The 12,645-nt window shown below is 36.1% G+C and overlaps 1 protein-coding gene across 9 annotated transcripts in view; it reads right to left on the bottom strand.

Moving 5' to 3' along the window:
- Nucleotides 1–12,645, bottom strand: part of Pard3b (par-3 family cell polarity regulator beta) — a 977,771-nt gene that overhangs the window by 397,383 nt on the left and 567,743 nt on the right. For all 9 annotated transcript variants that reach the window (XR_012447363.1, XM_074071526.1, XM_074071528.1 and 6 more), the window contains one exon: nucleotides 4,501–4,633. Coding sequence is in view for 8 of the 9 variants with exons in the window: in XM_074071526.1 (XP_073927627.1) it covers nucleotides 4,501–4,633 (133 nt within the window). In the remaining variant the exon portion in view is untranslated. The remainder of the gene's footprint in view (nucleotides 1–4,500; nucleotides 4,634–12,645) is intronic.

Below are 12,645 nucleotides of genomic sequence, written 5' to 3'. Positions count from 1 at the left end.
CTTATATATACTTGGGAATGTTGACAATGTGTCTGCTAGTCACTACTTCATTGATGGTTAAGTAGCCTTTTTTAAAAATTACCATTTTGTCGTTGTTTTTTTTGTGGGACTGATTCTGCCAAGGCCAGATCTGAAAAGATGGGTAAAGAGATTGTGACAAAGGATTAGCAAGCTATGGCTCTGTTCTAAAGTTAGCCCACCATCTGGTTTTGTAAATAAAGTTTTATTGAACACAGTCATGCCAATTTGTTTATGGATTATATATGGCAGCTTCTTCACTACAATGGAACTGATTGTAAAAAGAGATCTTATGGCCTACAAAGCCCCAAATATTTACTATTGGGCCCTTTAAAGGCAGAGTTTGATGACTTCTACCTTAGACTCTTCTTGAGGGAAATAATCAGCACATTCATCTTTGCATTCCTGATAGTGTGTACTGTACAATGGAGATACCCAATCAACATTAGTCAAATAGGAAGGTATAATTCAATTTGTGATCACCACTGCAGACAGTGCCTTCTACGGTAAGAAGGTACGGATGCATGCTGGTTCCCAGAAGGATACACATTAGGAAGAATTATGCTATTATGTGTCTCCTTGAAAGACTCAAGGGAATGTGGATTTAGTGGAACAAGGAACAGAACAGAAACATTTGATTTGAGGTGGGGAGGAAAGGCCTAATTCAGTGGGTGACACTGGGCAGACTTGGGGCAATTTTGACTGAGGTGTACTTGAGTTGGAAGTGTAGAAGGAGAGGAGCACAAAGGGGAGAGGAGAGCAATGGCAGGAACAGTAATAACAATCAGAGGCAAACTGCACTTAGGCTAATACTCAGCCCAGGGTGCAATCCACCACAAGATTCCTCAGAAACTACAGTGTTGGTGCACCTCATTACCATTCAAATGCTTAATAGGATTTTAGAGTAAACCCCTGGGATACTGCCTCCATCCTTATTATTGTCTTGGAGCACCACACTTACTCCACAACAGGCGCTGCTAGCTGTTCTCCAACACAAATGTGAATTTTCTGGTGTTACAGCTTCTACAAATGTTAGGCCTAAAAATGCCTTTTCTGTGTAACAGCTTGAAAGGAATAAAAACTAAAATACCCAGCAAACTGTGGGTGGCATGTACTATTATTACAAAAATAGATGGAACACAGAATATCAACATTGGATTTTTAAATATACAAAGGAAAGGAAAAAGGGAAGAAACAAATTAGTATTTTGACTATACCAGTTCCTCCCTCATTCGACATTACATTTTGTCAAGTTAATCTTTTCTAAAGATGGTCCTTAAAATATCAGCAGTGGTAAGGCAGTACTAGGGGTTCATGAGTCTCAGTGACCTTTTTCCAACTTACATGGTTGGAACTCAGGAACTCCAACTGTAAACACTATTAAGATTAAGGAGCGGTGATAATCACATTTTTATCTTGGTAGTATGGTGTTTGAACAAAGGCCTCATGCTTGCTAGGTAGGTGCTCTACTGCTGAAGTCACATCCCCAGCCCTTTGAGTCTTGCATTTTTGCCTAGCACTGGCCTTGAATTGTGATCCTCCTACCTCCACTTCTGTGTAGCTGGGATTAGAGGTGTGAGACACCATAGCTCACTATCCTGACATTCTTTTATAGCATCATGTTTATTCATTCTTTTTTCTCTAAGTCAATAGGCTCAGATGAAAACTAAGAGAATTTCATCGGACCTCTAACACTAAATGTATTGGCTATGATTTGATAAGCCTACTTGTTACAAATTAATATTGTAACACAGATCTATAAGGAAACAATAACTATGAGGTTTTTCTCTACTTAAAAAATGTTTACTGGAATCACTTTTTGAAAGAATTGGAGATTGAACTCTCCAATTCAATCAAGAAGTGAAGCAGAAACCTTGCAGGTAACTGATCTGCATGTTTTTTTAATTGGTGTGAAAGTTGTTCTGTCTGGATCTGTGTCTCAGGAGGAAGGGAATAGACAAAACCTCCCAGTGATAGTGTCCCACTTGTGTCCAAAGGAGTCTCATTGTTCATTAGGGATAAAAACATTCTTTTGAAGCTCCTAAGTAGAGTAGACCCTTGGTATATACAGTTCTATGATTGAGGATTTTTCCATTGAAGAAAAATTGAAAATGGTCAGGATGAACAAAGTTCAGTGCTGTACTGCAGATGTCTGATTCATTTTTTTTCCATAATGCTGTCTAACCTCTGCTAAAAGACATGCCTTTTCTAAAAAATTTTTTTTTTCATTTTATCACTTTAATTAAACACATTAAAATTTACCTTTCTTTTTTGGGCACCATCTACTTTTTGGGAGACATTTTCACAAAATTAAGGGCAGGGAAATACTCAGTAGATGACACAATAATTTAAACACAACTGAATCAAGTAAACTGTGTAATGCACAGGCAGGAATTTAAAGTTTTTGTTTTGTAATTTCTTTTGTTTTATTCTAATTTACTATTTATTTTACCATGCCTGGTCAAAACCACTTTTAGTAGATTTGGGAATAAGGTGGGCTTACACTATTGTTACATTTATCTAATATGTGCTTTGAGTATATTTTATTGCTTGAACTTTGTTTTCTGGGTATATTTTTACACCCTGAAAATGGCTTAGCTAGCCTAGCCATTGCTATTCTTTCTAAAAATATTATCCTATTTACTTGAGTATATCAACATCCTCTAAAAATATGCTGCATGGATATTATCTCAGTATCCATATTTTAGAGGTATTAAAATGAATCAAGGAGGAGGTAACATGTCCCATGTTTCTTTTAATATCACTGGTAAAACAAGGAATGAAATCCTAAACTCAGTCATTAGACACATGTTTGAGAATCAAACTGCAATCAAATTAGGTAAAGGTGAGCTATTTTTATACAGATGTCAATGTTCCTGATCCTAACATATGAACATTTTTACATGTGAAAATCTCTGCTGAAGGTCTCAGAATGGGATCTGTCTCTATTGAGAAGATTTTAAATTTCTTTTGTTTGAACACTGAGTAGTTCTTCATCTGAATACAAAGAAAAATCAGCTTTTAATAGGCATTGTTAGTGTCAGGTGGAAAGAGTTCAATACTTTCAAAGGATGAATGCAAGTTAAAGCCTGTGTTGTGGCTTAGGAGATGAATATAAGACAGAGACAGAAATTAAATCCAGGCTCTATAGGTATCAAGCATGCAATCTTGGGTAAATTATTTATTCTCTTTGACCTTCTATTTCCTCATCTGTAATATAAGGATAATAATTGTACCCACTTTGAGTATGCATGTAAATTGCTTAACACGGCATCTAACAGACAATGAACAGTTAATAAATAGTGACAGCTGTGGCTGCTACTCTCACTACAATGGAGGAATTTAGAGGAAAAAAACCAACATCCCATTCAGATGAAGCAGTTTAATTCTAGAGCAATCTCAGATTTACAAGTCCATTCTGACAGAATAATGTCTGTGTTTGGAACTTGTTCCCATGTAGTTAAATTTTGGAAATTTTGTTCAAAATTTCCAAAATAGGAGTAATTGATAATATATAGTACCTATCTCCACTCAATAAGATACTATGCTCCTACTGAATATGAAACTGTAGGAGAATATTCAGTGGTATAGCAAAATGCTCATAATGTGCTATTGACTGAAAAAAAATTTCTTAAACAGTAAGTGTAGTACATCTCATTTTTAATTTCTTGTCATGTACACAAATTTGCATGAAGAAAAGACTTGAAAGATACACATAAAATGTTATTGATTAGGAACTTAGAAAGAAGTATGAGTAATATTAAATTTTCTTTTTATTGCTTTTCTTTACATTTTCTATAATGAATATGTATGTATTGCTTTTGCAATATAAAAAATGAAGGTCATTAAAAAATAGAGGTTTCAGGGAGATAAAACAATTATCTTGGTGACTTGAAGTATAATTTTTGAAAAACAATATAGAAAATGCAATTTTTTTTTTTTTACCATCTAGAGTCTCCTAGAAATGGTCCATACCAGAGAATAAGAGAAAGTGTAGCAAGACAATATCAGGAACATGCTAACTATCACATTACAGTCTCAGGTTACGGTATTTTAACTATTTCCACATTCATCTTAGAATACAGCATAAATCTGTGAGCCAAGTTATGGCTACTTTATGGTTTAATATATGCCCATACAGTTTTTAAAGTTACTGGGTAATTTTCAATATTAAAAAAATCTTAAAAAAAAAAAAACTAACAGTTTTCCATCTTTGATTCTCTAGTCATGGTTTGTTTTATACATAACCCTCCATGTTTGGGGCAGCGAGCATAGAAACTGTTACTTCAACTGGAGGCCTTGCCAGGAATCTGATTCACAAGTTCTGAGTCAGCTCTCCCACCCACCTCTGAAAGCTCTTGACTTTAAGTAACAGTGTCTGCACTAAGTCTAATTAACTCTTTTTTTTGTCCCCCAACCCTTCTTCAAAAAAAGGCACTTTTATTTTCTCACTCTATTTGCAATAGAGAAAAACACTCTTACCTTTCTGTTTGTCTTGTGGACCATAAGTGCCAAACTGATGCAACACACTACTATCATTTCGCCTAGAGGTGGTTAGAGCATTTTGACAGTTCTCAAAGCACGGCTTGGAAAGTGTGCCACCCTCTGTAAGCTCCTAGGGGATAAAAATAAAAATTACATTTGCTTTTTTAATATGTGCAGTGTGGTCAAGGGAAGTGGAGTGAAAGAACGATCAATTTATGATAGTCTTTCAAGAGTCTCTAGCATATAAGTCTTCAACTGTGGAAAATCAAAATGGCCCTATCTGTTAAAACATCTTTGAATATGAAATAAAAAATACTGACAATGTGGTGTTAAGGATTAGGAGTGCTGATAGCCAACACAAAAGAGGATTAGCTTTATTATTCTTTCCCCCACTTACAACTGGCTTCTTTCAAATTTTCTTCCATCTGGGAGTACAGCTTGTGGCAGTGTCAATACAAGAATACAGTTCATGCCAAGGGTGTTTCTCTGCCAACCAGCTGGTTCCTCTCTCCTCCTCTCTCCCCAGATAAGTGCATATGCTCTAGGACAAGTCAGAACCCAAGTAGGCTTTGCCGCAGAAATGCCATGAATATGTCCCACACCAGGTCTTTGGCCAGGAGCTAAAACAAACTTCTGTGACAAGGCAGACAGTGGTTCTCCTGAGATTCTTTTTCCCTTTTTTTCCCCATACTTCCCCTCCCTGTTTGGATTCTGACAGTCTGTAAACAATTTCACAGTTTTCTTAAAACTGCTGTATCCAGATAACACTCCACAAGTCATCTTCCCCAGGTGTTGAAGAGGTACTAGGAAGCAGCCAATTACAGAGAACTCTGGCCATTTTTTTAAGTAGATTGGAACACAGACAACTGAGTTTTGCTCTTGTTCATATTATTTGCCACCCTAACAGATTTCACGAAAGAAAATGATTTGGAAGTCATTTCATAGCTGTTCCCTTGACCATTTGTGAAATGAACGTGCCACAAACAAGAACACAGATCTGATCCCCAAAGCTTTTTCATGTGGGGTAGCATTTTGCTAAAACAGTGCATTTGATTTATATTTTCCTCTTAGTTATGATAATTCAGTGTTTAGCTAAGTAACATATTTAAAACATTCAAATCCTACATGCTTAATGATTAAAATGTCTTCAGATGTGGAAAGGCCTTTAGCTTTTTGTGAAGGCTTCTTATACTTCTCCCACACCCAATCCTATGCTTCTAGGCTTCTGGTCAAACCCAGCCAGGTACAGGAGACTCTTATGTTAAAGCAGGAATCCCAGCAGGCTTGAGAGGTAGGTCTTGAATTGCATGGCCTTGTGTTTTCATTTAACAATAGCAACAAGAAAAAAAAATTTTTTTCCGCCCTCCCAGCTCCTTGATAAATGACACAATCGATATCCTAACAACTGATGAGTAACCAGCCTAATTAAAGTATTCAGCCTGTAAAATAGAGCTGTCGTGGAGCCCTCCATTAGTGTCCCAGCCAATAAAAAATATAATGGACTTTTAAACATATTCTGCCTTTACCAAGATGAGCTTACAGCAGGCAGAAAATGTTTTTGGGGAAGAGAAAAACAAAACCAGGTCATAACCCATTTTTTTTTTTTCCATACCAAGTCTCTAGGCTCAAATAGAATTACAATTGAACCTCAGGCTCATCCTTTGAAAAACATGCTTGTGTTTAAAATGATTTTGACTCAATCAAGGGCTCATTATGTATTCTTCATGAGGTTCTCATCAAAACTGTTTACATATTTTGTGCAACGGGGTAATGTGGGAAAAAAAAACCCAACGACTTTATATTTTGACTTTTCTTAAGTAGCTTCTTCAATTTTTTAAATATCAATATAATGCTCAAGCAATCACTTTGGTGTTCTTGCCAAATCTAACTAATTGATTTGCCTGAATGTCTGAGCAGTACTGAGACTGTTTCTAGGTTATGGATGCTTTTTTATTGTACCAGAGGGCGACTACTGCTCCATGGGAGAATACGCCCTAAACAGGAGCACACAACATATGCTCCAACACAGTAGAACACAGATTTGGGAGATCAAATTTTTTCCAAATTTAATAAGGATAATCTTTATGTTAGGCTGCTGTCTTTATAAGAAATAATGCTCCTTAATCTTCATGGATACTACAGAGATTCTCAATAGCTAAGAGTCAAGTGCCTGCTTATTCCCCATGGAAGGCATGTAAATATTAGGGGAAGAAAATGGATCTTGTTTAAATGTCCTCATAAAAATTGCTTTTTGCCCTAGTTCCTATGCTTGATCAATTCCCTGGTGAACTATATTAACAAGATACTTCTGACAATGGGCAATGAATTGAAAGTTACTGCTTTCTTCTGATGGACCATTGTCAATCCACTCCAGACTATGTGAATTAAGATGAAAATACCTGAAGTAAAGGAGGATGCAAATGGTAGTGTCCAAGAACCAAAAGTACAACACACCTATTCACTAGTATTCAAACATTTTAGAATGTGTGAAATTAGGTGAAAGGATATGTGGCAGCATTTGCTATGCCTTTTAGAGCTATATTCATTTCTTTTGCTTTTTGTCTTTTGTTCTCTGCATGCATGTGACACTCTAGTGGTCTTCCAGTCTTTTCTACTGGTTGAAGTATCTTGCTTAAAATAATTCGTAGGGGAGCTCTAATATGCAGATGATACATAGGAGGATGACTCAGACTCCCCAGACTATCCTCTCCAATACCTGGGTTCCATGGAATCCCGGGATTCTAGAGAAAGAACCAAATTACACCAAATGGAGCCCCTTCTTTCATGGTAGGAAGCAGCAGATAAGGGCATTTAAACTATGTACATAAGTGAAGCCATTAAATATTCATGAAAAACTCTGTCACTTAAGCAGACACAAATGTTGAAAACAAGCTCCTTCATTATATATAGTCTTCAGTAATTGGCCAATTTACATTTATTTAACATCTACAAGGTTATGTACAAGAGAGTGTAAAAGGTACAGTTACTCCTTTCCAAGAGCTGATAATAATAACAAAGTAAGATATGGTTTATAATTTTGCTACTCAAAACCTTCTCTCTCAGATGAAATAGGTCTCAGATGCAATTTTCTCTTTTATTCAACAACATTTATGATGTGTCTATTATAGGCTTGGAAATGAAGACCCATTAATGGATAAAACAGTTAACAACATCTATCATGTACACATACTGATCACTGAAGTATGTAGTTCAATAGCCAGGAACGTCCAATGTAGGATTTTAACTCAAGCCATATGGAACTTCAGAGCCAAGTTTTTAACCACAAGGAGTCCCACTGACATTGACTACTGTTTGATTTGATAACCCTTTCATTTTTAAGTTTTAAGTTGAATTTAGTTTTAAAACTAATATGTTATCTTAGTGTTTTAAATGGTATCCTACTTTCTCTTTGCATACTATTGTATTATGCACTTATTTTGGCCTTAGAAAATATCCTGATATGATAATATGTGATTTGCTGAATTTTTTTTAACTTTTAGTACTGCTAACTTTTTATTATTTTTTTTCTTAATTGTTAGGAGTATTTAATAATTTTACTTCATGTATAAGGGAAAATAATGTCTAAGAATATTTTACATTTATAATTTTATGTAAGTAAAAGGTTTAGGGATATGAAAATTCAAAAATATTTTATATTTATACCTCACGTATAATATAAATATTACTGATACTTGAACAAGCCACAAAGAAATCATGGCAAAACATTTCAAAAAATAAGACTCCGGGGGATTCCAAGATGGCGACATGAGGGAGGAAGCAGAAAGCATGCTTCCTAAAGTAAAACCCTGGAGAGACACTGGAGATACAACTTGCAGGAAAAACCACCAAGAAGAGGCAAAACTCTAACACCTCCACACCCCCAGCCCACACCATGTTCAATGGAGAAACCATGGGGACTCCTGTGCCACCAGACACCAGCTCCTAACCTGCTTGGCAGAAGTAGACCACCAGGTGAGCTAAGTGGCATGAGGTACTCCCAAATACAACCCTAGGACAAATCAGCATAGCCCCCTGGACAGACTGACCCCCACCCAGGGAAAAAAGAGAAAAACAAACCTGAATAATAAACAAGCAGCTGAAAAAAAAAAGACGTGTAGCAAAGAGCTCCAGAGCGTGGGGGAGGGGCACTCCCTCACGCAAACTGTAAATAAAAAAGGACTGCAATTGCAACAGCTGGGCAGGGCTGTATACTGGAGAAAACAAAAGGGGCATGGATCCAGGAGAACTCTAAATAAACAAAGCCTGTGGGTGAGGTGAGTGTAAAGCTCACTCCTGAGATCTGCAATAAATAAAGTCTGCAGCAGCAGATGGCTGACAGTAGGTGGCAGGTGAGCCGCAACCTCAGGTAGACATTCACAAAGCTGTCTCTAGACTCTCTCTCTTTTTTTTTTTCTCTTCCTTTGATGAGACAATGACAGAACTAGGAGTGGAAGCTGAAGGGCTAACTGAAACTGTATTGCATTTGAACTTGGGATTTTTTGTTTTGTTTTGTTTTTTTGTCCTTTGAGGAGACAACGACAGAACTACTTCTCAGGCACCAACACCAGGACAGGAGGCTGAAGGACTAACACCAAAATTATTAAGACTGAAACTTTATTGCATTTGAACTTGGGGATACTTTTTTTTAATTATCTTCTCTCTGTCTCTCTAATGCCTATTTAGCTGACCATTGATTAGTACACTATCTCTCCCTGCTTATTTCTTTGGCTCTATTTTGTTGTTGTTGTTGTTGTTTTGTTTGTTTTTCCTTTTTCTTTACCTTCTTTGCTTTCCCTCTCCTCTCACTCTTCCATTCTAGATATCATCATTGTTACTATTACAACCTAGACAATACTGAATTACACACAGTACAAGGACAGTAACAATAGCAAGGGCAATGATGGGAAAACGAAAAAAGAGGGAAATCATTTTCCCCCCAGTAATAAATTAGTACAGGAGCCAGAGGGAAATGAAGAAAACAGATACCCAGATCCAGACTCCAACAAAACGAAGATAAACTATGTCAAAGAAACCAATGAAGCCCACAAGAACACTCTGAAAGAAGAAATCCTACAAGTAATCAATGAGAATTTTACAGAGATGATACTGGATATGGTCAACCAAAATGTGCAGGAGACACTCAAAAAATTCCAAGACAACAAAAATAGAGAATTTGAGAAATCACAAGAACAAATAAAAGAAACTATAGAAGCACTGTATAAACAACAAAGTGAAAGAAAGAATATGATAAATAAAGAGATAAATGAACTCAGGACAAAAATAGACAATATTAAAAAGGAATTGACTCAGGATATGGAAAACCTCAGAAAAAAGAATAAAACAGAAATGGAAAACAAAATAGAAGGCCAATCCAGCAGAAAAGAACAAGCAGAAGACAGAATCTCTGAACTCAAAGATGAAATGGTAATTAAAGGAAAAACTGAAGAACTATTAGTTAAACAACTCAAGACCAGTGAAAAGAAAATGCAAGAACTTACTGACTCCATCAAAAGACCAAACCTGAGATTCATGGGCATTGAAGAAGGAGAAGAGGTACAAGCAAAAGGAATGCATAATATATTCAACAAAATAATAACAGAAAATTTCCTAAATCTAGAGAAAACTATGCTCATACAGGTGCACAAGGCCTCCAGAACTCCAAACAGACCTGACCAAAATAGAACTACCCACAAAATATTATCATTAAAACAACAAGTACAGAGACTACAGAAAGAATATTGAAGGCTGTAAGAGAGAAAAAACAAATAACATACAAAGGTAAACCCATCAAAATCACAGCAGACTTCTCAACAGAAACATTAAAAGCAAGAGAGCTTGAGGTGAGATCTTCTGGGCACTGAATGAAAATAACTTCAATCCTAGGAAACTCTACCCAGCAAAACTATCATTCAAAAATGGAGCAAAAAAGTCTTCCATGATAAGCAGAAACTAAAACAATATGTGACCACAAAGCCACTACTACAAAAGATTCTGCAAGGGATTCTGCACACAGAAAGTGAAACCCAACAAACCATGAAAGGGCAGGCAATACCAAACTACAGGAAAAGAAAAAGCAAGAAAGTAGAGAGTAACATCGATTTAGCTACACATAATCAAACCCTCAAAAAACTAAGACAACTAAATGACAGGAATCACCACATACCTATCAGTACTAGCACTTAATGTTAATGGACTTAATTCCCCCATCAAAAGGCACCATTTGATGAAATGGATTAAAAAGGAAGATCCAACAATTTGTTGCTTACAGGAGACCCATCTCACTGACAAAAATGAGCATAGGCTTAGGATGAAAGGCTGGAAGAAGATTTACCAAGTCAATGGCCCCTGAAAACAGGTGGGAATAGCAATACTGATCTCAAAGTAGACTTCAAACCTACATTGATCAAATGACATAAAGAAGGACATTCCATACTAATAAAAGGGGAAATAGACCAAAGGAAATAACAATTATCAATCTATATGCACCCAATGTCAATGCACCCAATTTCATCAAACATACCCTGAAGGACCTAAAAGCATATATTAACTCCAACACAGTGGTTGTGGGAGACTTTAACACCCCACTATCATCAATAGATAGGTCATCCAAACAAAAAATCAATAAAGAAATCCTAGATCTAAAACATACCACAGATCAAATGGACCTAGCTGATGTCTACAGAACATTTCATCCAACTTCTACACAATATACATTCTTCTCAGCAGCCTATGGAACCTTCTCCAAAATAGATCATATCCTAGGGCACAAAGCAAGCCTCAGCAAATATAAGAAAATAGAAATTATACCATGCATTCTATCTGATCACAATGCAATAAAACTAGAACTCAACAAAATAAACAAAAATAAACACAAAAAACATGCAAACAGCTGGAAACTGAATACTCATGGCTTAATGAACAAAGGGTCATTTATGAAGTAAAAAGAGAAAATTAAAACATTCCTGGAAGTCAATGAAGATGAAAACACAACCTATTGAAACCTATGGGACACAGCAAAGGCAGTCCTGAGAGGAAAGTTTATAGCCATGAGTGCATATATTAAAAAGACTGAAAGATCCTAAATCAATGACTTAATGATACATCTCAAACTCCTAGAAAAACAAGAACAAGCAAATCCCAAAACAAATAGAAGGAGAGAAATAATAAAAATAAGAGCTGAAATCAATGAAATAGAAACCAAAAAAAAAACCATACAAAGAATTAATGAAACAAAAAGTTGGTTCTTTGAAAAAATAAACAAGATCAATAGACCCCTGGAAAATCTGACTAAAATGATGAGAGAAAAAACCCAAATCAGTACAATCAGGAATGCAAAAGGGGAGATAACAACAAATGCCATGGAAATTTAGGAAATCATCAGAGACTACTTTGAGAACCTATATTCTAATAAATTTGAAAATCTTGAAGAAATGGACAGATTTCTAGATATTTATGATCATCCAAAATTGAACCAAGAGGATATTAATTACCTGAATAGATCTATAACATGAAATGAAATTGAAGCAGCAATAAAGAGTCTCCCAAAAAAGAAAATTCCAGGACCTGATGGATTCTCTGCTGAATTCTATCAGACCTTTAAAGAAGAACTGATACCAACCCTCCTTAAACTGTTCCACGAAATAGAAAGGGAAGGAAAACTGCCTAAAACATTTTATGAAGCCAGTACTACACTCATCCCGAAACCAGGCAAAGACACCTCAAAAAGGAGAACTACAGGCCAATGTCCTTAATGAACATTGATGCAAAAATCCTCAATAAAATAATGGCAAATCAAATTCAACAACACATTAAGAAGAGCATACAACAAGACCAAGTCGGTTTCATTCCAGGGATGCAGGCGTGGCTCAACATAGCAAATCTATAAATGTAATACAGCACATTAACAGAAGCAAAGACAAAAACCACTTCATCATCTCAATAGATGCAGAAAAAGCCTTTGATAAGATCCAACACCATTTCTTGATAAAAGCTCTAAGAAAACTAGGAATAGAAGGAAAGTACATCAACATTATAAAAGCTATATATGACAAACCTACAGCCAGCATTATAGTTAATGATGAAAAACTCAAACCATTCCCTCTAAAATCAGGAACTAGACAAGGATGCCCACTATCTCCACTC

This window comes from Castor canadensis, chromosome 4 (assembly GCF_047511655.1).
Source record: "Castor canadensis chromosome 4, mCasCan1.hap1v2, whole genome shotgun sequence".
In the NCBI taxonomy this organism is placed as follows: Eukaryota; Metazoa; Chordata; class Mammalia; order Rodentia; family Castoridae; genus Castor; species Castor canadensis.
Note: the sequence above shows the minus strand (reverse complement) of the source record. Positions and strands in the feature narration are given on the sequence as shown.